Raw genomic sequence first — 24,618 nt, 5'->3', positions numbered from 1 at the left:
CCAATCCGGGAGGGCGTCCGGGGAGGGGCGGAGCTTACCGGCTCGGGCGCCGCGAGTCCTCCTTTTTGCACACACACGAATACAAAGAGCCATACGACCTTCGGGTATCCTTTTTCCATTTTTTTTCCTCCTTAATCTTGTGTGTGTTTTCAAAATTTTTAAAACTAGAGATCTGTGGCAGTGCTGGGGTGAGGAAACTGTTGCTAAGGGGAATTTGCGCTTTCCCCCATTTCTTTTTCTGTCTCTCTTCCTCTTTCTTTTTCCTGGTCAAGGTTTTAAATATACCAAGAAGTTGAGAAGCAGGATGGCCGTGTACAACTGTTAACAGCCAAATTTGTAGAGATTTTTTTTCTTTTTGTTATAAAAGAAAACTGGTAAATTTTTATGGTCGAGGGATTTAAAAAAAATTAGACGCTTGGGAAGTATAGATTTCTTTCTTCTTCTTCGTCTTCTTCTTCTTTTTAGGCGGGCTGAAGGGATAATGTAAATTTCTGCCACGGGCAACGTCAAGGGCAACGTCGAAAGAAGCGGAGATTTGAGACTCCCTCACAAAGCTGTTTGCGTGCGTTTTACACACCCTCCCCCAGAATCAAAACCAAGTGGCTTGAATGTGGCAATTGTCCAAGGCCAATAGGTTAAAAATGTTTGGATATTATAATTGAGACACTCATTTCCCTGGGGAGGTGGGCAAAGCCCTTCTTACAAATGTGTCTTACATTTTCATGAAGACAGTGTGTGTGTGTGTGTGTGTGTGTGTGTGTGTGTGAGCAAATGATATCATAAAGATTTATCTTGGGGTTTTGTGCTTTGTGTATATGTACAGTATGTGTATATGTGCCATATCAGATTTTGTTTTCAAAAAAAGATTACCTTTGGTTTTATGTGTGCAAAGTAACCCTTAGGATGTGATTTTTTTTCTGTTGTGTTCCCAAAAGTGATTAAAACAGGATTTCGTGTGCAAATTAGAGTTTAGAAGAAATCCTGTTCTTAGCATACTTAGGCACTTTCATTTTATGTGCATTTACTGTATTTTTCTACTACTCTTCTAAAGTATCAGTGAATAATTAAATAATTGCCAGGGAGTATATAGTCCATGTGGCAAACGAGCATAGGCAATTTATTGAATCTGTGGTTCAAAGCCTTCTTTAGTGATTGTTTTGCCTAAGTGGTTTTGCTTTTTATTGTCTCACGTTCATAAATGTACAGCTGTGTATATTTTGGCCTTTATGTGTGGTTTCGTTGGTGTGTTCTGAAGGGAAGGTCTCTCTTGGCTTTTTGACAAAATTGGTCGTTTATAGGTTGGGATTTGTTTGAAAAGCTCCACAGCTGGCAAAGTGTCAGGAAAATAATCCAGTCAAGTCCAATTCTCAAAAACTGTTCATGATGGTTGTGATGGGGGAGGGGCCAGAGGAGGCAAAGGCAAATAATACAAAGGAGGGATAAGAAATGCATTTTGGTTATCATGTTGCATTTTTGGAATGGGAAGCCTTCTCCCCGTGTGGAAGAGTCACAGAGAAAAGGATAAGAATGAGGACAAAACAAGCTGAGCGGGACCTCCTGTTATATGAGCCATATTCTCCCTTCATTCTGTTACAGAACCAGTGTCTTCTATTAGGAGTCATACGGAAAATATATTAAAAACTGCATTCGCAGATTGGAGTGAAAGCATAGGAAGTATATGGGGTGATGAGGGAGAAACTGGAATGTCACCAGTGAAGTAGCAACCAGGATATAAAAGGATCTACTGTAGAGTTCAAATTTCATTACAACAGAGCCTCTGTATGGTGATGGTAACACAGTTCTATTCCTCAGCTAACGTCCTACTCAGTGTCAAGTAGCATTTGGGACGCCTCAACAACAGCTTTAAAATTATTTGTACAAGTCTTGAAATTCATAATGAAAGTCGCCCTCTGTGGGCTCTCTAGGTTACTTACCTGTACTGGGTGTATTTTTATTAACTAACAATGCAAGTCAGATCAGTACTTAATAAATACTACCTCAAATACGGATCATTCCACAAGTTGAGACCTGCATGCATATCTCTGAGATCTAGTCAGATTACGGTGATTTTGTGATGGCCGCAGTGCTGGGAATTTTAATGGAACTTTGCTCTTTCTAATTCTTTTTCACATCACTGCAGGGCATCACTTTTTAACTTCTCGTGAGAGAGCTCTTGTAGAGCAGTACACTTGCTAAGCCATTTGATTTTTATTAGGAACCTAGGCTCATGTCCAAGGTCCCTGCGTTGAGTCCCACGAATATATCATTGGCTTGGCCTTCCTACCAAAGCACAGCTGAACTCAGTTGCCTTTGGGGTTCGTAGAGATGAAAACTTTGAAGGGGAACTGCCCCCTTGCTAGTGGGACCTGAAAGGTCTGTAACCAAGGCCGACAGGAATTAAAAGCTTTCCACCACCAAATGTATGAGACCTTTCTGTGGCCACTGCATTTATAATCGTGTACACGCAGCCTTGTAAGCAGCAGAGGACAGAACCAAGTAAACAAAACAAAACAAGCTAAAGATGGCGCCTAACGGCCCTGAAACAGCCTAGCAGTCGTGTCCCGCCCTGAAGAGGCCCCGCCCCTCCCTGGCTCGTTGAGTGATTGTGGAATGCAACCAGTAACGTCCCTGGCCCTGCTCCCCTCGTCGTTCAATCGCCAATCACCGGGAGCCAGAGGACAGGCGGGGCGGTGCCTCGCCGCGTGCGCGCGCTGGCCGGGTACACGGGCCGGCGCCGCGGTCTCTCTCCCGAGCCCGCGAGCTCTTGTAGTTGTAGCTGAGTCAGCTGGCCGCGGTGACGCGCGGCACACGCGGTGGAACACCCGTGATGGAACACCTGTAGGGCTGCCAGAGCAGGACCGCCGCAGGAACTTCCGGGCTGTTCCCAGACCGAGTCCTCAGAGCTTTTGTAGCCACGTAGTGTACCCACGGTGAGGCGGAGAGATCCCAGCGCCTTGGGCCACTCGGTTATTTGCCGCTACACCCCATTCCCCGGAACCCCTTGGGCATTCTCTGAGGTTGGGCTCAGTGGCGAGTCGCCATGACCCCTGCGGCCTCGAGGGCTGTGCTGGAGCTCTGTTCCTCCTGCGTCGCTGCCGGTCGTCCTGCTTGTAGCTGAACCACGCTCCCTTCGGAAATGGTTCTTCTGTCCCTGGTGCCCACCTTGTCATCTCTGACTAATATTTAATCAACTAACATTTATCGAGGGCTCGCAGGGCACATGATATAGCTTTAGGAGCTGGTGGTTCATTTTTCACTTGATCCAGCAATGCAGGACTTGCCCTTTATGTCAGGCACATTTCTCTGAAAATCTTAAACCAGGATTTTAATCTTACCAAGTTGCATTTTAACAAATGTAAATGAAAAAGACCGATACACTAGGCTAAAAACTCTTGTACCACTGTACAAGTGTACATGAAAATTTCAGGCGAATGGAATCCTTTTCTTAGGATCTCATTCTCCCTCTAGGTCTACATCTCTTGTTTTTTTAATCCCTGAAAATGAGGTTTTAGATAGTCTGCAGATCATGAGATGGGTCAGTCTTTCAAAACATAGGAAAATAATATTTTATGGTATTTGTTTCTCTGCTCTTGTGTGATAAAAGATCTCTTTTTTGATAGAAATAAGTTCTGAGGGACGCCTAGGTGGCTCAGTCAGTTGTAAGTGTCAGACTTGGGCTCAGGTCATGACCTCATAGTTCCTGTGTTCCAGTCCCCCCCACCCCCCCCTCCATCTGGCTGGCTGCTGTCAGCACAGAGCCTGCTTCAGATCCTCTCTCCCCCTCTCTCTATGCCCCTCTCCCACTCTCACTCTCTCTCAAAAATAAGTAAACATTAAAAGAAAAGAAAGAAATAGGTTCTGAGAGTACCTTCCAACAGGTGAGCCATATTGCACCTCCAAGTGGAGGAGCAGGGCTGACCAGCACAGCAGGAGCTTTAAGTGGCCGTTTTCCTTTTTTTATTTCTTAAGATGAAAATTATGGTATGCATTGCTGTGCTTTCCATAATCACATTTAAGGAGTTCCGTTGCTAGCGTGACCCTGAATGAGTCAAGGGCCCATTATAAAGACATATATCATTAGAGTGATACCATATCATAGACATCTATTAAAAGTGAGGAAACTTTTATTTTTCATAGTTTGGAGGCGAACTCAGTCATGCAGAAAATTCAAGCTCAGAATGGGTTGAAAGCAAGCAAGGGAGCTGCCAAGAGTATGATATATTTAGTTCTAACAAAAATACATGTGACTTGGGAGGAAAGGGGTAGTTAAGATTATGGACAGTCTCACCCTGAGACAGCCTCAGACAGTCTCATCTGTCTGAAGAAGATGACTTTTCTTTCTTTTTTATCTAAATATTTATGAAGAAAATATCAGAATTATTGAAAAATGCACTTTCTGGGCTCCTTTCACATGTATTAAAATTAGACAAATACGGAATGAACCTCAAACATATATTTTATGCAAACTTAAGTTTGACAACTGTTGTTACTTTGTGTTGGCAACTTATCAAAAGATTATAGATCTTTTTCTTTCTTTCTTTTTTAACTTTTATCTTTTTAAAGTAAGTTCTGTACCCACTGTGGGGGCCCAGACCTACAACCCCTAAATCAAGAGTTGCGTGCTCTCTGGACTGGGCCAGTCAGGTTCCCTTAAAAATCTTTTTCTCAACACTCAGTTCTAAAAGTTGATAGCATTTTGTAAAAGGTCTGTATGTTTTTCTGTGGTGGTCAACCTTAGTTTATTCCTTTTTTTCCTCTCTTGAACAAAAATATGAATTCTTGGCTTTAAGATAAATTAGCAATCTGAGGTGTGCCTGGGTGGCTCAGTTGGTTAAGGGTCTGACTTTTGATTTCAGCTCAGGTCATGGTCTCATGGTTCCTGAGATCAAACCCCTAGTCCAGCTCCTTGCTGACAGCGAACAGCCTCTTTGGAATTCTCTCTCTGCCCATTCCTGCCATGCACGTGTGCTCTCTTTCACTCAAAATAAATAAACATTGCAAAAATGATAAAGTAAATTAGCAATCTGAAATTGCAAAAGTTGACAGTATTAACATGTTTAATAATGATGGTACAGGGGCGCCTGGGTGGCGCAGTCGGTTAAGCGTCCGACTTCAGCCAGGTCACGATCTCGCGGTCCGTGAGTTCGAGCCCCGCGTCAGGCTCTGGCCTGATGGCTCGGAGCCTGGAGCCTGTTTCCGATTCTGTGTCTCCCTCTCTCTCTGCCCCTCCCCCGTTCATGCTCTGTCTCTCTCTGTCCCAAAAATAAATAAAAAATGTTGAAAAAAAAAATTAAAAAAAAAAAAAAAAATAATAATGATGGTACAGACACTGCCCAGATAATTTACTACAGTTAACCATTGCTTTGCCAAGCACTTCATGGATTGCTTCATGGGTTATTGAATTAAGCAGTTATACATTTTGAGAAATATAATAAAGATATCAGAATAAATTTTTTGTTCCTTAATAGTGTTGGCAGAGTTAAATGGGCTCTAGAACCATAAGCCAGTGTTGGAAAAAAGCAAGAATAATTAATTATGTTAGTCTGGGAGTGTTAGAAAAGGATTTAACAGGTTGTAACAACAGATAATATAGCACTGTTTATAATAAAGTTCTGTTATCAATTTGAATTATTCATGCCAAGAAAAATCTGCCTCTAAGTAAAAAAGAGAGTCTCAGTAGTGTATCTTTGTCTTCCTCTCTCCACCTCAACGAATCTTTGCTCTGTATCTGTTTTTTCTTCTCTGCAGTCTCAGGCAACAGTTACCCTTCCTTCTTTCTTACATTGGGAAGAGACTTCCCAAAAGAAAATTTAATTATTTTCTAATAGCTTCATCCTTTACTTTTTTATGGGCTTTTACTTTCTTTTAAGTCTTTTTTTTTTTTTTTAAGTAGGTTCCACACCCAACCTAGGACTTGAAATCACGACCCCTGAGATCAAGTCACATACTCCATTGACTGAGCCAGCCAGGAACCACAACCACCCTTTTTTAAAATTTTTCTTTCTTTTTCTTTCTTTTATTTTTTAAGTTTGTCTTTATTTTGAGAGAGAGAGAGAGAAAAGGAGAGAGAAAGAACAAGCTGGGGAGGGGCAGGGAGAGAGAGAGAGAGAGAGAGAGAGAGAGAGAGAAGGAAAGAATCCCAAGCAGGCCCCGGGCTGTCAGCACAAACCCCAATGCAGGATTCAAAGACACAAACTGTGAGATCATGACCTGAGCCAAAATCAAGAGTCTTTGTTTTGATGCAGTCCCAATGGTTTATTTTTGCTTTTGTTTCCGCTGCCTCAGGAGACATGTCTAGAAAAATGTTGCTATGGCTAATGTCAGAAAAATCACTGGCCTTTTTCTTTCTGCTTTGTAAATATACCAAAGCTCTAGGGCCCCTTCTGACTTCCTATTTCCTTCCTTCCTTTCATAACTAAATTCTAGAAGACTTGATTTCATGTCTTGCTTCCATTTTCTCTCCATCATTCCTCTTTAATCTATTGCATAGTTTTACTTTCATTACAGGATTTACCTTTCTGGTCATCACCAGTGACCATCACAGACAAATAAAATATATCTCCCTAATTTTCATCTTTTTTAGCCATTCTGCTGCACCTGTCACAGTGGATTAGATCCACTTTCTTGACATTCTTTCTACTTTGGCTTTCATAACACTCTTTTTCTCCCACCTCACTGACCATACTTCTCTTTTAATGAAGCCTCTTCCACAAATTGGCTTGAAGCGCTGTCCTTGGCCTTTGCATTTCACACTTTATCTTTACTTCTTGGAGAGTGCATTCACTTTCTCAGGTTTAGCTACTTCCCTCCTGCAAAGATTCTAAATCTGCATCCCAGCTCTGACCTTCCTCTTGTTGTTTTGTTTTGTTTTGTTTTGTTTTGTTTTGTTTTGTTTTGTTTTCCAGCCCTAGTCAGTTGCTATCAGGACATACATTTAAAGATGTTGCTGGGGCGCCTGGGTGGCTCAGTCGGTTGAGCGTCCAACTTCAGCTCAGGTCACGATCTCGTGGCTTGTGGGTTTGAGCCCCACATCGGGCTCTGTGCTGGTAGCTCGGAGCCTGGAACCTGCTTCTGATTCTGTCTTCCTATCTCTGCTCCTCCCCTGTCCATGCTCTGTCTCTTCCTCTCTCTCAAAAATAAATAAATATTAAAAAAATAAATAAAGATGTTGCTATCAGTTTGAAATTTAACTTGTTAAGTAAACACTCATCTGGGGTGCCTGGCTGGCTCAGTTGGTAGATTATGTGACTCGACTCATGAGTTCCAGCCCCAAGTTGGGTGTAGAGCTCCCTAAAAAACAATCAATCAATCAATCAATAAAAATACACGTCTTCTTTAACATGATGGTGCCTCCTCTCAGCGTCCTCATTTCTATCATCTGTCAATGTACCATCTTCTGACTCTCAGATTGATAATCTTGAAGTTGTCTAGTAAAGAAATATTATCAGATCTTCCTCCAGGATGTTGAACCTTCATATCCACAATCCTCATTCTCACCTTACTTCAGGATTAAACAGTCTCCTAATCTCTAACTCTTCCACTTTAGGTGTCTAAGACAGGGGTCAGCAAACTACAGCCCATACATAGGACATTTCTGGCCTACCATCTGTTTTTGTATGGCCCATGAGCTAAGAATGGCTTTTACATTTTTTAATTAAATATAATATTTTATGACATTTATTGTCCATAAATAAAGTTTTATTGGAACATAGTTGTGCTCATTGTTTATGTATTTCCTGTGGCTGCTTTGCGCTACAGTGGCAGAGTTGAGTAGTTGTGATAGCAACCACATGACTTGCAAAGCCAATATTACTTACTGTCTGGTCCTTTACAGAAAAAGTTTTGCTGACCCCTACTCTAAGAATTCCCTTAACTTGGTTTTCAAAATCCTAGATCAGTGTTCTGTACCTTTCTATATAAGCCTCTTTACTCTGACCTCACACATGTACCCTGTTAATTCCTGTAATGTTTGTTTTTTCTCTCATCTCTCATATCGTCTTACCACCTCCCTGTTCATTCTATACATTGCCCTGTTGGAGGTTTTTCCTCTGTAAGACCCCTTCCTCATGATTTCATTCTGTTCATCTTTCCATTATTTTGAACTAACTAATTAAGAATTTTTGTCTGCACCATATTTTTAGGCACTTGTATGTATTTTGTTTTGTCCTTTGAACATTTCATTCTCACATATGCTGTAATCTCCTTGCATGTAAGGACTTTGTCTTCCCTTCATTTGAGTACTTAGAGGAGGGCAATCCATTTTGGTGACTCATCCTTCAGCATGGCCTTGCATACTGAGAGTTTTTAGAAACAACTTTTTTTTTTTCTAACGTGTTCTTTTTCTCTAATGGGGATATATGTAACTAACGAATTAGTGTTTGTTTTGCTTTTAATCCAACTTATCCAACATTTAAGTTGTTATCTGGTTAGTAAATATTATAATGTGAAAGATTCTTTTATTACCTGATGACCCTCATTTCTTTCCTTGTCCTTTTTTTTTTAAAGTTTTATTTATTTATTTTGAGAAAGAGAGAGAGAGAGCACAAGTAGGGGAGGGGCAGGGAGAGAAGGAGGCGCCATCAGCACAGAGCCCAACATGAGCTCGAACTCATGAACCATGAGATCATGACCTGAGCTGAAATCAAGATTTGGATGTTTAACTGACTGAGCCACCCAGATACCCCTCTTTCCTTATCCTTTACATTTCACTGTCTTTGAGCTTAAGTGGCTAGGGGAGCCACGGAAATGAAGTCAGCAGGAATGTCCATAGAAACTAAAAAAGAGGTACAATAAAACCTTGGTTTGTGAGCATAATTCATTCTGGAAACATGCTTATAATCCAAAGCACTTCTATATCAAAGGGAATTTCAAGAACCACTGGCTCAGCTGTGATTATGTGACTTTTAGTGTCACATATTACTCGTATTGCAAGACATCGCTCCTTTATCAAGTTAAAATTTATTAGAAATGTTTGCTCATCTTGAAGAACACTCACAGAACAAGTTACTCACAATACAAGGTTTTACTGTATTTGAATACCCATTGTGCTGCACTGCACTGTACCAGGTTTATATAGACAGGCTAATTTAAAAAAATACCTATTTGTTGCTCTGAATGTGACATTCTAAAGCGGACATAGTTAGGTAATACACAAAGTAGAAAAGCAGAAATAAATTGAGGAACAAAATTATAGAGAGGGTAGAATCATGATTTTTTTATGTCAACACAAATATGAAAATAATATTTATCATTCAAAGCTGGCAGAATTGAATATTACCCTTAGTCTAAAGCCAGCTCATGAGAGTAAGTAAATTGCAAATACTCTGTTTCCTTAATTACCTTTCTAATGTACATAATAGAAGGTTTAGTATGTTTACATGCATCTTTGTAGACTTGAATTTATTGTTTCTTAGAAATTTGTTATTAAATTTAGGGGGGGAAATGTAGGGGAAAAATCATCCAAGTTCCATTCCAAGCCACAGCATTTTTTTTTTTTTTTTTTTTTTTTTGAGATTGGAAAATCAGGATGGGGGTCCAGGATGGGAACACAAAATATTTCAGGAACAATCATAATATCATTCAGCTGCTATTTGTGGAGCAGTGGCCATATGCCAGCACTCTGTAGGTGCCTTACATACATTATGTATAGTCATCACAAAAACTCTCAAAGTAGGCAGAGATGAGAACACTGGGGCTCAAAAAAGGGAATAATTTGCCCAATTTCACACAGCTGCTAAGTAGTGCAGCAGGATGAGAACCCCATATATATATATTTTTTACTTCCAGTTCTGTGCTGTTTGGGGAAGAAGACCAGTCGAGGTGGAGGGAAGGGCTCAAGGCAGGCACAACAGTGTCAGGGGTAAAGGCCTCTTGCAAGAAAGAGTAAGTGTTCTGGGTAAGAATGTGGTTGTTGTCAATTTGGTACCAGAAGGGGTACCTACCCAGTATCCCAACCTGATGCATCTTAGTTTCTGGTTTCACAAATGCTGAACCCAACTGGCCACTATCTGTATGTTATCCTCTACATAACTGTCTTTTTCTCACAACAGCCACGTTTCACATTAAACTCCTTGCATAATGTTGGTTAAAGACCCTGCGAGAACAGTGAAGTCCCTTATTTAAGAAGAGAAAGAATACATAAATGACACATCCATAAGTTGACATAAGAATTGCTTAGTGCTTTCCTCTAACCTTTAGTTTTAGATTTAGCTGTGCCTTCCAGTGACTCTAATGACAGAGAAGCTGCAAATGGATTTGAGTTCAGTTCTTACAAAAAGTGAATACCTGGCATGGAAACCGTTTTTTCGATATATAAGGTGGAAAGAGCAAATTAAAGACTATTCTTTAATAACCAAATGTAATTAAAATGCATTGTGAGATTTACGTTTTAGTACCTCAGAGGCACTGATATTACCTGTTTCTGAAATGAGATTGCTGATGCAGAAAAAAGCCCCCAAATCTCAATATATAGAAAATTTTCTTAACCACCTCTTTTTTTAATTGTGATGTTATGATATAATTTAAAGGGTAAGATGGAAATGTATCTCTTGTGCAAATTATAAACATACTCAAGACTTTGTCACTTAGGGAGCTTCAGGAAGAAGGATTCTTTTTTCTATAATCAAGTATTTAGAAAAGACAATTTGAAGTTCCTTGGAGTGTTCTCGGTGGTACAATCCAACCCTCCCACACTTTTTCTTCTTTTTCTTCTCGAATGGTTTAGTTGCTTAACTAGGGTGATTCAAAAGTAAGGCAGTTTGGTTTATCATTGGTTTTCTGGTTTCTTTTTCTTTTTTTTTTTTTTTTATCGTTTTATTTATTTTTGAGACAGAGAGAGACAGAGCATGAACAGGGGAGGGGCAGAGAGAGAGGGAGACACAGAATCGGAAGCAGGCTCCAGGCTCTGAGCCGTCAGCCCAGAGCCTGACGCTGGGCTCGAACTCACAGACCACGAGATCATGACCTGAGCTGAAGTCGAACGCCTAACCGACTGAGCCACCCAGGCGCCCCTCTGGTTTCTTCTTTAATGGGGCTGGTCATGTGGGCAAAGTGGCTTAGCTATGTAGACGTGCCTATTGAGCTTTGTGCCTGTTGAGCTTTGCCACTCCCTCAAGGAGCTTGAGAAGTGGAAGTGAGGGGCCCAGGAGGTGATTTCTCTGGGCTACCAGCTGTAGGATTCAGAACAGCTGGACTTCTTTTCAGGGGCTGGAGACCCAGATGCACAAGCGTGAGAGCAAGGGGGCTGTGCAGCCCCAGGTCACCACAGCTTGATTCTCTGATCCAGCTTTTCCCTTCCTTTCCCTGCCCCATCCCCAAAGCATCAGGGATATAATAGTGTGGGTTTGGTGACATGTTGAGGGCTGCAGTGATCGGCATATTCCTTATTTAGGAGTCTTACTCTGAATGCATCTGTAAGAAAATTATAGAGAGGGTAGAATCATGATTCTTTATGTCAACAAAAAGTGGTCTCAGTTAAAAAAAAAATAAATGCTAGATTGAAAGTAGCAATAACTGGATTCTGCTGTCTCCCTATGACCTTGAAAAGATATATCACTTCTCTACATGTCTCTTCTGTGGACCTGGGGTAATATGTGTTTCCTAGAGCTGCTGTGTGAATGAGATAACCTGCAAGGAGTGTTCTGAACTCCTTCAGGAATGATGTCAAGGAGACAAAATGCAATGACTGTTATTAGGGCAAAGATAGTGAGGAGAAGACAGATCTGCATTTTCTTCCTTAATCTTCTAATCTTTCCAGAATCTTGTGTGTCCTTTTGAGTCCCTGCTCTGTTCCTTAGGTCGGAGTGGTGGCGGATTCCATGCTTGGGTGCAGGAAGAATGCCTTCTACTCCGTGAAACTCTGTTCATCAGGAAGGCCTGTGTAGGCACCACGCTTTTGGACACGGGTGAGTGGGACACCCAGCGAGTTGTGCTAGGAGAGCACAGGATCTGCAGGTAGAAGAAGGCATCTCTCCTCCCCAGGCCGAGAACAGGTAGCCATGGACTGTGTGCTCCCTCACGGCTTGCCTGCTCCTCCTTCACAGAATCCACCGCCTGGTGCCCAGGCTCCTCTGGTCACCCTCCATGACAAAGGAAAGTGAATGCAAAGAGGCCAGAGCTTCCTACCGACTGGAGTCCAGTGACTGGGGACGCCTTTTGGAGCAGTCCAGCAGTGTGACTAAAGTTGTTCCCGCTGCGGTCAACCATGTCCTTCAGTGCCACCATTCTCTTCTCCCCTCCTGGTGGCAGTGAGGCCAGATGTTGCTGCTGTGCCTGTAAGAGCGAGACTAGTGGGGGCAGCACAAGCTCTCAGGGCGGGAACCCTCCTCCCAGCACCCCTATCACAGTGACCGGACATGGCCTGGCGGTTCAGAGTTCAGAGCAGCTCCTTCATATTATCTACCAGCGCGTGGAGAAGGCAGTGGGCCTGGCTGAGGCTGCTCTGGGGCTCGCCAGGGCCAACAACGAATTACTAAAATGTCTCCAGGAGGAGGTGGGTGAGCTGAGGCAGGGGAAAGCCTCTGCCCCTGAGGAAGATGGGGACGGCAGGGCCCAGGGCTCCCCATCTGAGGAGGCTGGACCTCTCAAAGAGAGCCCCGGGGAAGCCTGCAAGGCCGCATCTGCCGCAGAGGAGGAGTGTGACAGCGTGGGCAGCGGCATGCAGGTGGTGATTGAGGAGCTGTGGCAGGTGGGAGCTGCGTCGGCTGTGGGTCCCGGGCCTTTGGGCTTCCCTGCAGGCCAGAGAGACACGCGGCTCCCCGGATGCACCCTGGCTGCCAGCGAGGCGGCCTCGATGCTCAATCCCGTGAGTATGGCCTCAGAGCAGGACGCCAGTGTCGTGTGGTAGCTCCTGACTGCTTCTCCTGGCCTTTCTCTCCTCCTTCCCCCTCCCTCTAGTTTCTTTCCAGCCGTAAGCCTTTCTTTTGGTTTTACTTGTGCTAAAACAGGACAGCACCAAGTCTCCTTAGCCGGCAGGGATAGTCGGCACTCATCTGTGTTCTTCTGAACCTCATCCTCTTCGGCAGGTCATTGCTGGTGTGCGTGGTGATGGCCGTGCCCTTCCCTTCCTCTCAGGAGCTCTGTGTGCCACCTTCTCCTCCACAGCTGGCTCAGCTGCTCCAGGGGCTCTGCCTCTCCTGGCAAGAAGGCCTGCCGTGCACAGACGGCTCATTCATATTTTATCATGGGCCCTCTGCTTGCCAAGAGGAACTCAGTACAGAGAGAGATGGGAATGTGGAGGGGAGAGATGCAGAGGTGGAGAGGAAGGGAGAGCTGGAGAGGAGAGGGACAGAGGGGCACAGAGAGGGAGGAGAGGGAAGGAAGGAGAGACGGAGAGGACAAAGGACACAAGACAGGTGTAGGGAGGGAAGGAGGCAGGTGGAAATGAAGGGTTGAGGAAGGAGAAAAAGTGAACCGAGCGGAGAGGAAAGGTGTATCTAAATGGAAAGAGAATATATGCGTGCCACAGAATGTGAGGAAAGGTGGGAGGGAGGCAGAGGGGAGGGAGTAACAGGAGGACAAAAAGCGGACAGACAGTCGTCGAGAGCTCCTCGGAAGAGAATGGCATGTAGGGAGAACGAGGGGAGCAAGCGCACCTATTTCGTGCGCAGGAAAAGACACAGAAGCACCTTGTGCTATTTCAGTTTCTTTACTGCTCAGGGCCATCTGAGCAGGCAAACCCTGGCTGAGTAGAGTAAAAACTGCGGAGCGTGGCACACGGAAGTATGAAAAGGAGATGGAGCAACTACAGAGATCATAGAGATGGGAAAGTAACAGATGTGTCACCACTTGAGAGACAGTGGGAGGTCTGGCAACCCTCCTCCCCCATGCTCCCTCCCTGCCCTCTCTTTCCTCCTCCAGCACGTGACAAGGCCCTGACACCCAGGAAAGAGAAAAGGATCAGAGCACACAGGGGAGATGGGAGGGAGGGAACTCCCAGCCCATCTGCTGGATCTGAGAAATGAATGTAGAAGCCCCATGTCCCCCTCCAGTGTCACGCTACAGCTGGTCACTGCTCCCTGAAGGCTTAGCCATGCGGGCGGGTGGTGGTCACTGCCTCATGCCTCCCTCTGCCCAGCCAGAACTCAAGGGGGGTTTGGGGCTGCAGGGAGGTGGGAGGAGGCAGGAGGCACCAGGTATCAGGCCAGGCGATGCCCTGAGCTGTGGTTCTGTCAGGCAGGGAAGGCTTCCAAGCCGACAGGACGGAATTAGATTTCACAGCGCAGAAAGCAGCTCACAGGTCTATAAATCTCAGCCTCCTCCCCCGCTTCTTTCTGTGTTTCTCCCCCCCCCCCCCACTTTCACTGTTTTGTTTTCTTGGCTGCAGAAATCCCCCCTCCTTTCTTCCCTCAGTCGTCTTCCTCCCTCCTTCCTTTCCCTGCCCTGTGTGTCCTTGAGTGAGGGCACAGGCAGCAAGTAGATGTCAGGACAGCGACGGTTGGATGCGGCCAGGGCAGGATCAAGTGAGGGCACAGACAGGTGGTGCAAAGGGAATGGGGTGGGAGGTGGGGGACAGTTGGTGCCAGCCTCTCTAGAAATTTCTGACTTTATAGCTCCCGTCTTTGCTCCCATTTTCTCCTATTTGTCCCTTTTGTTGTTACCATTTTATTTTCTTGTTTCTTTTCTTGCTCCGTGTTCCTTTCTTGTCATCACTTCCTCCCCCAGTGCCTTTTAGACAAAATACTTGCCTGGCTACGGTTCTTATACCCAAGAGCAAATCATAGAGGATTCCTCACAAATAGAGTGTCAGAAACAAGCCTTGTCCTTGTAATCAGTCCTATGGTAACGATTCAACATGAGAGGCCCTGGGTACCCCAGAAATATTTGCCAACACCCCCATAGGAGTACCAGAGAAACAAGCTATTGGCCATTAAAGACTGTCCTGGATTCCCCCTGCTTTCCACTCTCTGTTCATTATCCTTGGCCAAAGAATGATGGGTGACCGGGTTCCCCTAAGCCTGGATGGCTAATAGGCTATTCTTTTTTATGTTCTTAGCTGGTGGATGATTATGTGGCCTCTGAGGGTGCAGTACAGCGGGTGCTGGTCCCTGCTTATGCCAAGCAACTCTCACCAGCCACACAACTGGCTATTCAGCGGGCAACCTCAGAGACAGGGCCAGAAAATGGAACCAAGCTGCCACCGCCCCGCCCTGAGGACATGCTCAGTGCTGCAGCTGCGCTGGACGGTGCCTTGGAAGAGTCAGGCCCTGGGGGAACAGGGGAGCTGAGACACTCTCTAGGGTTTACTGCTTCCCCATGCAGGACCAGAGGGAGTGGGCAGAAGAACTCCAGGCGCAAGCGGGATCTGGTACTCTCCGTGAGTGAGCTCAATTCTATAAATTTTTCTTCAGTCTGGAGAGATAAGAATGAAGTGTGGGTTGATTTTAAACTTCCCATATTGATTGAGTGGTGTCCTGTATCATACTGGAGAGGGAGGGGCAAGAAGGAGACAGACTGGTCCATAGCCCTAGGGACAGGCAGTCCCCCTGCTAATCATGGAATTTTTTTAAGGCTTTGCCAAATAGATTGAAATCTTCTGTTTAAAGAGAAGGGAATTATATCACACCTCCTCCCAATGATCTAATAATCCTGGTGGGAAGATCTTTACGGGATTGAGCAGACCAACCACTGAATGGTAGCACTAGAAACAGCCTGCCATTTACCAGTGTTCAGGGTAAACAGCAAGGGACCCATTGGCAGAAAGGCCAAGGTATCCTGAGGTGGTCCCAAACCCCAAGGATGCAGAGGACCACTAGACACTCAGCTCAGTTATGAAGGTTTGGACAGTCTAGTGATCCAAGGGGATCTTGGCAGGGAAGGTACCGGGTTGAACCAGTTTTGCCTGAAACTTGGAGTGGCTTGGAGCCTTAGGAACATCACTAAGCATCCTACAGTGCACAGGGCAGTCCCCGAAAATTATTCGACCTAAAATGTCCATAGTGCCAAGGTTGAGAAACCCTGTTCTAAGGTAACCATTGTCCTGTGGATCAACTCTGTGCCCCAGAACATCTTTCTGATAACCACGGGGGTGTTCCTTAGCTAGATCGTGTTCATATGGACTATAAGCCATTTCCTTTCTCTGGCTTATGGCTGATAGAGTAACTGGAGAGTTCTGATTAGGAGGGGAGCTCATCATTCACACCCATCCGAAGAAATCTCACAGCATAGCCCCTTTCCTCCTGTCACAGTCTTAGTAAAGGTTGAAGACAGCCGGTTACGCGCACACCTTCTTCATCTGCATTACTTCTTTCTTCTTTTTCCCTTTCCTAAGGGCTCCTGACTCTTACTCTCCCTTTCACTTGATTTGTTTTTACACCGAGGGATTCTTTTCATCCCTGGGAAGGAAGACACCGTTCATGATCCGAATCAACTGGTTTCTAACCTTTGTTTTATTTTATTATCTTTTTTTCCAGACTTCATTTAAAATTTTGGTTATGTTCAGGGATATCTCACTTATCACGAATAGGGTTTAGTTTTTCTGTCATGAATCTCTTGCTTCCAGTGATAGAAATGGAGGCATATATACCTAGAAATGCATTTCAAGCATAGTGTTTAAATCATGAATAAATGTATGATGATTACAATTTGCATAAAATTAGGGTTTCTGACCACTTCCATTCCTCTCCAGCCTACTGCCTCCAGCGAGAGGTCGGTGTGGAGGGCTGGCTCCCACCTGCCCTTTGGAGAGCCTGGTGAAACTGAGGACCTTGGAGGAGGAGAGTACACTCACTCCCCATGCTCTCTGTTACAGTACTTGAAAAGGCCCTGGAGGACCGGTCAGGGAATTTTGCTGCCCATCACAGAGGAAGGTTTAAAATGTGGTTTAGAGGGAGAGGGCTAGCCGCAGGCCTTCAGTCTTCCAGCCTTTGGCTCTGGGAAGGAATCAAGGAGGCATCTCTCCAATCCACTCAGGCTGCTGTGGGTCACTGCTAGGGATCCAAAAGGACCAAACCGGAACCACTGACTTCTTGGAATGCTGCAAATCCCAGCTACCCATTGGGGAATATATTTATTTTTAGCTCACTCAGGAGGTAGGTGAGCCAGCTGCCTTTACAGTCTTAACACTTATTATTGTCTCAGAGTATTTTCCCTTTCCACTTCAAGCCTGGTTTGATTTTTATCAGCTGATCTCTTCCAAGCCACTTGAATTGGAAGCTGTGCAACTCCCCTTTTTTCCTTTTTTTGCAACACTTTCAAATTTTTTTGAAGCATTTGCCCACCTCTTGTGATTCCTTAAGTTGGGACTTCTAAGAGGTAAAATATGTAAAATATGAGAAGCTAGTTTAATTACAGGCCTTTTTTATAGAGTAGAGACCCTAACCATAAAAAGTTGCCTGCACTTTCCTAAATTGATATGGTCAGTCAGTCATAGAAGCAGAAGGGTAAATGGGGATTTCTTAATTGAAACTGAAGTCTTGAGATCAGTATATGGGTCCATCGGTTTGGGACTGGGAATTTCCACTGACTGAGGGAGCTTGAGATAAAAAATATAATCAGAAACAGCAAAACTAAATTTAATAGGAAGAAATGTAAAATTCTGCATCAAAGTTAAAAAAGCAAAGCAGTTGTAGAATGGCAGAGATAGGAATCCATGTGAAAAGTAGACTTGAGTTGACAGCTCACAGGGAATGAACCCTGTGACATTGGGAATAGGGGTGGGGTTGCTAAGAAAGGTAACACCATCTTGGGTTTCATTCCTAGAAATGTAGAGTTCCATTCAGGGAAGTAATGCTCCCTTTGGCCAGGTCCCAGCTGATGGATTAGATTCAGTTCCCAGTGCCATGTTGTCCAAGGGACACTGGCAAGCCAGAGAGCCTGACGGTTTGGAAACTGTCATGAGGAATGGCTGAAGGACTTCTAAATATGAAGGATATTTAGACTGAATAGGAGAAGATTTGGGGAGTACATGAGACCTGTCTTCAAATATGTTAGGTGCCGTTATAGGCAAAACTGGTCAGATTTTGGAGTCTAAGGCAAAACTTTTTAACAATTAGAGATGTTCAACAGTAAAATAAGCTGGCCCAAAAAACTAGTGAGAACCCATTATTAAAGGTGTGTAAGCAAAGCTGAAAGCCTGTTCGATGATGTGAAAGGGAGGTTGGGTGATAGAGTCTCCAAGGTCCTTTGCGTTTCACATTTCTGTTATTTTAGGTTTGTGTTTTTCAGACCATGGTGTGTATACCCCTGGGACTTGTGGTAATGTGCAAAAGGATATATACACCTAGGGCATTTTCCTGGGTCATCAATTGTACTAAAAGATTGGAAGCCATTTTTAGATTAAAAAAAATACAGATATATTGTAAAGAAAACTTTAAAATTTGCAAGAATAGGGGGCCTCAAGAAATGTCCACTTGCAGTAGTCTTGGTGTATATTTGCTCTCTCCTGGCTATTTGTAAGGAGTATGTTTGTGAAAATGTCTGAGACCTTTTGCTCTACTGATCATATTCCCCAGGAACAGAAAAGTAAGACCAGGGATGATCCTAGAGCCTCCATACAAATTAAATGAAAAGGACCAAAAAAGGGGGGACATTAGAAGTACTGACTTGGATAGGCTCTCTGGCTAAGAAAGAGTATCATCAGAAATGGTGCCCAGACTATGGGAAGGATTCGGGCAGAGAACCCCATAGAGACAATGCCTAGGGAACAGAGGAGGGTTCCATCATATACACTCTCAGCTTGAATCTGTGTTTGTTTTTTCGCCTAGAAATTGGTCCACAATGTGCATAACCACATCACCAACGACAAGAGATTCAATGGGTCTGAAAGGTACGATCCCCTTGAGGGAAAACAATCATAAGGTACTCTGCCAAGGAGAGGGAACTAGAGGGCTGTTCCAGTATAACAATGAGGCTAAGGCTTTGCTCTCACCATTGCCCCTTACATCCTGCCCTTGGCCGTGAGGGCATTTACCACACAGTTGATTCATGCCAGGAATCTCTGTTTTTCTGGCTTTCAAAATGCTGACTGCCTTGTTCATGATCTTTGTGGCAGCATCAAGTCCTCTTGGAATATTTCAGTAGTGAAGTTCCTTCTGGAAAAGCTCAAGCAGGAGCTGGTGACCAGTCCCCACAATTACACTGATAAGGAGCTGAAAGGTGAGAAAAAACTGAATTAACTCCCATCTCATCCTTTTTCTACTCACTGTTCTCGTTCAGAGTAGAGGCATAATGGAGATGATTTGGGTGGTTTTCAGAAGAGTGGACTTAAAATAAAATTTTTGGGCTATTCTCACATCTTCTTCACAGAATTGTTTCTAATTGCTTTTTTATTCCCCTGCCCCGCTTGAACTGAAAATGGGAAAAGGAAAGGGCTGACACCAGCGTGCATGATGTTTCTGCAGGGCCTGAATCTAGGGTGTTATGAAAAGGAAGTCAGGGGGCGCCTGGGTGGCTCAGTCGGTTAGGCAGCCGACTTTGGCTCAGGTCATGATCTCGCGGTCCATGAGTTCGAGCCCCGCGTCGGGCTCTGTGCTGACAGCTCAGAGTCTGGAGCCTGTTTCAGATTCTGTGTCTCCCTCTCTTTGACCCTCCCCCATTCATGCTCTGTCTCTCTCTGTCTCAAAAATAAATAAACGTTAAAAAAAAAAAATTAAAAAAAAAAAAAGAAAAGGAAGTCAGAATCCAGGCCTGCCCTTTCTGTTTTTTTAAGTTTATTTATTTAGTTTAAGATGTGCACGTTCACTCAAGTGAGGGAGAGGCAGAGAGAGAGAGGGAGAGAGAGAATCCCAAGCAGGCTCCACACGTCAGTGCAGAGCCCAACAAAGGACTTGAACTCACCGACAGAACCTTGAGATCATGACCTGAGCTGAGATCAAGAGTCTGACGCTCAACCGACTAAGCCACCCAGGCACCCCAGGCCTGCCCTTTTGTCCCTAAATATTATGTCCTGGGTTTTCTACTTTCCTTGCTCTTCTGTTATTTGCTTGTAGCTAACCCTGAAGCATTTAGAAAGCTGCTGTTGAAAAAGCACTTGAATCTACTACCAGCAGAGTAGAATGGGAGTGGGTTTAATTGAGCCAAGGGCCAGGGAGGGAGTTACAGAAGCTTGGACTTGTGTTCCCAGGGGGAGATATGGGTGGAGTCAGTGCTGGACATGGAGGTGAGCAGAGAGAGCTAAACCAAAGAGGAGTAAATAGCTGCTGATGGGTCTGTGAGAAAGCCCACCATCTAGAGGGACCCTCACCTTCCCAGCCACCAGTGTTAGGGCAGAAAAAAGGGCTGAGGACCTGGTCCAGAGGACCTTGCTCTCTGCCCCCTCCCTTCTCCCTCCTCCCAGGAGCCTGTGTAGCCTACTTCCTTACTAAGAGGCGTGAGTACCGCAATTCCCTGAACCCCTTTAAAGGCCTGAAGGAAAAAGAGGAGAAGAAGCTTCGAAGTCGCAGATACCGGGTAGGTTTCTAGGCCTTCCTTTCAAGATTCTAAATGCTAAACCCTACTAAGCTGCAGTGGGAAGGGCCAGAGGACCTGGCATCTGAGAATAGGGTTGAGAGCCAGGAATGTTAGCAGGTAGAGGAGGAGGGAGGGGGGCTAGGTTCTCTCAGGCACAGATTTTACACAGCTTTCCTACCCGAACCCCTCTCCCCAAATCTAATCCTTAGTCTCTCTCTCTTCCTAATCTCTATCCTGGGCTCCTACCTTAGCTTTTTGCCAACCGATCCAGCATCATGAGGCATTTTGGACCTGAGGACCAACGCCTATGGAAGGATGTGACAGAAGAGCTGATGTCAGATGAAGAGGACAGTCTTAATGAGCCAGGTGTCTGGGTGGCCCGGCCTCCCCGTTTCCGGGCCCAGCGCCTCACGGAACTCTGCTACCACCTGGATGCCAACTCTAAGCATGGCACGAAAGCCAACCGTGTGTATGGACCTCCCTCAGACCGATTACCTTCTGCTGAGGCCCAGCTCCTTCCACCAGAACTTTATAATCCTAATTTCCAAGAAGAGGAAGATGAGGGAGGTGATGAGAATGGACCTGTCTCCCCATCTTTTGACCAACCCCACAAAACCTGTTGTCCTGACTTGAACTCCTTCATTGAAATCAAAGTGGAAAAGGATGAATGAAATCTATAACCAAGAATAACTCTGGCTTCTGCCACTCCCCATGTCCCAGAAATGGATGGCCACGGGGCTTCCCAGAATAACAAGATGTCCTCTGCAGCCTGAGAAAGCAAATCTGTCTCTCTTCTTAACACAGTCCCCAGTGGAAGTGGAAGCCAGCAGCTGTGCTGGGATAAAGACTTATCTAGAAGGGGGAAAACTGCCCCCACTGTGAATGGCAAGCCAGAAAATGCTTATTTCTAAGCATAAATAGTGCCTCGGGGAGCCTGAGCTGAAAAAAAGGAGAAGGATGGGTCTAAGAAACATGAGGCCTTCTTGACATCTGCCCCAGTCTCTGAGTTGGTTTTTTTTCTGGTTTCACTCAAAGCTCTGGGGAAGCAGCCCTGGTTGTACCTTCTTCCCCATGACTGCTGGTCTGGCTCTGCAGTGGAAGCCGCACAGAACCAGTCCAGGATAATACTGCCACCTGGTGGGCAGTCTCAGCTATGGGCTTGATGCTTCTGAGCAGAACACGGCTGTGTCTCTATTTGGGAATTGGGATACAGATATAATAGCTATTGTTTATTGAATTATGTAAGGCAGATTTTATTATTCCCATCTTACACATGAAGAAATTAAAGCTTAAAGAGTTCCCATGTGTCACTAGCAGCTGCTCACCCACTGTGTGACCAAGTAGTATATGAGGCTTTGTAGCTATTAGTCCTGTCAACCAAACTGTATTTTGAGGAAGGGGTGTGTGTGTGTGTGTGTGTGTGTGTGCATGTGTGTGTGTGTGCGCACGCGCACACCCACACGTGCACCCACACACACCCACACCCAAACTTTGTGCATTACGAATGGATTGTGAAGTAAAAATGGCTTTCTGTTCAGTCAGTATGTAACAAATACTGATTGCTTACTAGGTGTCAGGTACTGTGTTGGGTGCTGTGGTTACACTGTGGATCAGGTTAGATGCCGATTAGGTTTTATTATCTAATCAGGAAGCCAGGTAGTTAAGTAGACAGTGAAATGAACTGTGATAAGGGTGGTGATGGGGGAGCAGAAGGTGTAGCGGCAGCAGACAGCAGGGTTGGCTCACCTACTCTGGTGGTGGGGAAACGCTTCTCAGAGAGTGGTGTTTAAAGTAATACCTGAAAGATGGGGAGGAGTTGGTGCAGAGGAAAGCTGGAGAGACCCAGAGACCTTGTCAAGTATCTTGAAGAGTATAGACTTTAGTTCAAAGGCCATGAGAAATCCTTCAAAGGTGGTAAGCAGGGAAATGAGATGGTCAGTTCTGTGTTTGATAAGAATCACTTGCCCTGGGGATAAGATGGATTGCAGGGAGAAAGCCTTGCGGGGCGGGGGCAGGGGGGGATGTCCTGCAGTGGTTCAAGAGAGAAGAGATGGTGGCTAGACAGAAAGTGATGGTGAGGGGATTTGAAAGAGATTTAGGAAGCCGAACTGAAAGGACTTGGTGATTGACAGGGCTTGGACTTAAGGCTGAGGGAGGAGGACATAAGGTTGACGTTCAGGTTTCTGGCGTAAGCATCTAAGTGGTTAATGGCGCCATTTACTTGGGATGCTGGAGGGGCCAATTTCAGGAGGCAGAGAAGGTGAAGTCAGTTGAGGGTGTTGTATGCCTTTGAGACAACCACGTGGAGATGATAGTAGTCAGCTGAGTTTTTAAGTCTAAGATAGTCTGGGCTAAGGGGCACCTGGCTGACTTAATCAGTGGAGCATGGGATTCTTGATCTCAGAGTCATGAGTTCGAGCACCATGTTGGGCGTAGAGCTTACCTTAAAAAAAAAATGTCTGGGCTACAGATACGGATTTAGGAGCCATCTGTGTACATAGTTCATAATTAAAGTCTTGAGAAGGGAGAACAGGGCTGGTGGAGCTCCTGGCTCCAAAAGAGTGATTACCCTGAGGTCATGAGCACTACCGGAGTATGCCCTCAGTGCATCCCTCTCCCCCTTCACTTGTCTCTGTTTCCTGTTATCCCCTGAAAATACAGGTGCTTGATCCCAACTGTGCCCACTGCTGCCACCACAAAAGGCTCCTCAACTTTTCATAAGAGATTCAGTCTCCCATCCTCACTATAAACGGGGAAAGCTTCCAAATATGAGAGGCTCTGTGGATATTCTGGTTGTAAGTAATAGGAAGGAAGAATCCAGGTTTTCCTTCTCCATATGGAGACAGGAAAGGAGGAAGAGCCTTATGGTTAATTCTGAAGATGTTGCTCACAGCAGGTTCTGGATGCAACCTGATAGCTCCCCTCTGTTACTAACGCTTTCAGTGTTCCCTGCTTCTGGTCTGATAGTGAACTCTCCTCTGGATCAGAGAAGAGCTGTAGGCCTGATAGGGAAACAGAGAGGCTGATTCTCCCGAGAGATGAGGTCAGGGAGACAATGCAGCTAGGACAAAGAAGCCAAATAGTTTGTGCCAAATTAATTTCCCCAAAGATATTAACCTCCTTTGCTTCACCATTCCCTAAGGCTACACTAAGATTATGAAAGGTGTTCAAAATGTTGAAATGAAAATAATATGCATGATTTGTTTGCATATAATTTTCATACTCATCTACTATCTAAATACAAAAGAATCATTTTCCTTCTCCATTCTACCTCCTCCACCCCTTGCGCCTGATGTGCTAGTCAGGGCAAAATCAGTTGACTGGTATTTAATTAGGTATGTTCAGTTTCAGCCCCCCCTCCCTTTCCTTCTTTCCTTGTTCTTGATCCTTCCAGTGTGGCCCATATTAGAAGCCTCTTTCCCTTTTCCACCCTGATCATTTTCACTTGCTAGCTCGTCTAAAGGACATTTCTCTTCTTCTTCCTAAGTTAATACTTACTCTTTATCACCAATCTCCTGTGGGCCAACCAAGGGGGAGGCATTCGCTAGCCCTAAAACCAGTCCTTCTATCCCCACAGTCACCTGAAATAGTTGCTAAAAATCTCATTTCCCAACACCAGGGGGTGTCTCTATTCCTGTATCTGTCCCACCCTGAGGGTAGAGATTAGTCCCAACCCTTTTCCCCACTCCTTTTACGTAGCCCCTAAAGCTCCTTCTCTCCCTACCGTCGCAGAGCTTTGGGTTCAGAAAGTGGTGTCTTTTTATTGCAGATTATCGTAGGTCTCTCATTCTGTCCGGACATGCATAGATTTTTCTTTTTCTTAGTCTGTTCATCTTTCGGTCTCCGTACCACCCACGATCCCCTTTGCTCCAGTTCGCCCTTTCTTTCGCTACCTGTCTTCCACCTCTCTACATGGGTTTCATCGCCCTTCTGGGTTCTTCACATACGCGTCTCTGAGCCTCTTTGTGTATCCACCTTTCTTTCTCCCTGTCCCCCTCTTTATGGAACTCTCCCTGTCTCACTACTTCTGTGCCAGTCTCTCTCCGTCTCTCCCACAGTCCCCACAGTAGGAACAAAGTCACGATGTTTGCGCAGAACATGCCTCGCGTCGCCCCGTTCGGGACCGTCACATTCCACCGTGCCCCTCCGCGCATTCCAACTGCAAACAAAGAGTTCCCCTCCCCCTCCTCCACTTTTCCCCGTCCCAATTCCTGAGAGATGTAGCGGCGCTGC

At 45.1% G+C, this 24,618-nt stretch overlaps 1 protein-coding gene and 1 long non-coding RNA gene across 7 annotated transcripts; one reads left to right on the top strand and one right to left on the bottom strand.

Annotated features, from left to right (window-relative positions):
- CB3H14orf93 (chromosome B3 C14orf93 homolog) lies at nt 1–21,378 on the top strand. 6 transcript variants are annotated; one of them, XM_042942713.1, is made up of 8 exons: nt 1–104; nt 11,756–11,903; nt 12,042–12,802; nt 14,993–15,313; nt 18,702–18,763; nt 18,989–19,092; nt 20,273–20,385; nt 20,637–21,378. In XM_042942713.1, exons 3-8 carry the CDS (start codon nt 12,203–12,205, stop codon nt 21,054–21,056), a joined length of 1,620 nt encoding a protein of 539 aa, XP_042798647.1. In that variant the 5' UTR covers nt 1–104; nt 11,756–11,903; nt 12,042–12,202; the 3' UTR covers nt 21,057–21,378. The 6 variants fall into 6 exon arrangements, with proteins under 6 accessions (XP_042798647.1, XP_042798653.1, XP_042798650.1 ...); XM_042942714.1 differs by lacking the exon at nt 1–104 and adding exons at nt 199–2,930; nt 9,787–9,882 and having other exon boundaries at nt 11,796–12,802; XM_042942716.1 differs by having other exon boundaries at nt 80–104; nt 11,796–12,802.
- LOC122222340 lies at nt 17,381–24,096 on the bottom strand. The gene is made up of 3 exons (XR_006203698.1): nt 23,884–24,096; nt 18,866–19,085; nt 17,381–17,470 (listed from the first exon to the last, which is right to left on the bottom strand). It is a non-coding gene; the product is annotated as an uncharacterized LOC122222340 (long non-coding RNA).
- Nucleotides 24,097–24,618: the final 522 nt, after the last annotated feature.

Source organism: Panthera leo, chromosome B3 (genome assembly GCF_018350215.1).
Source record: "Panthera leo isolate Ple1 chromosome B3, P.leo_Ple1_pat1.1, whole genome shotgun sequence".
Taxonomy (NCBI): domain Eukaryota; kingdom Metazoa; phylum Chordata; class Mammalia; order Carnivora; family Felidae; genus Panthera; species Panthera leo.
Note: the sequence above shows the minus strand (reverse complement) of the source record. Positions and strands in the feature narration are given on the sequence as shown.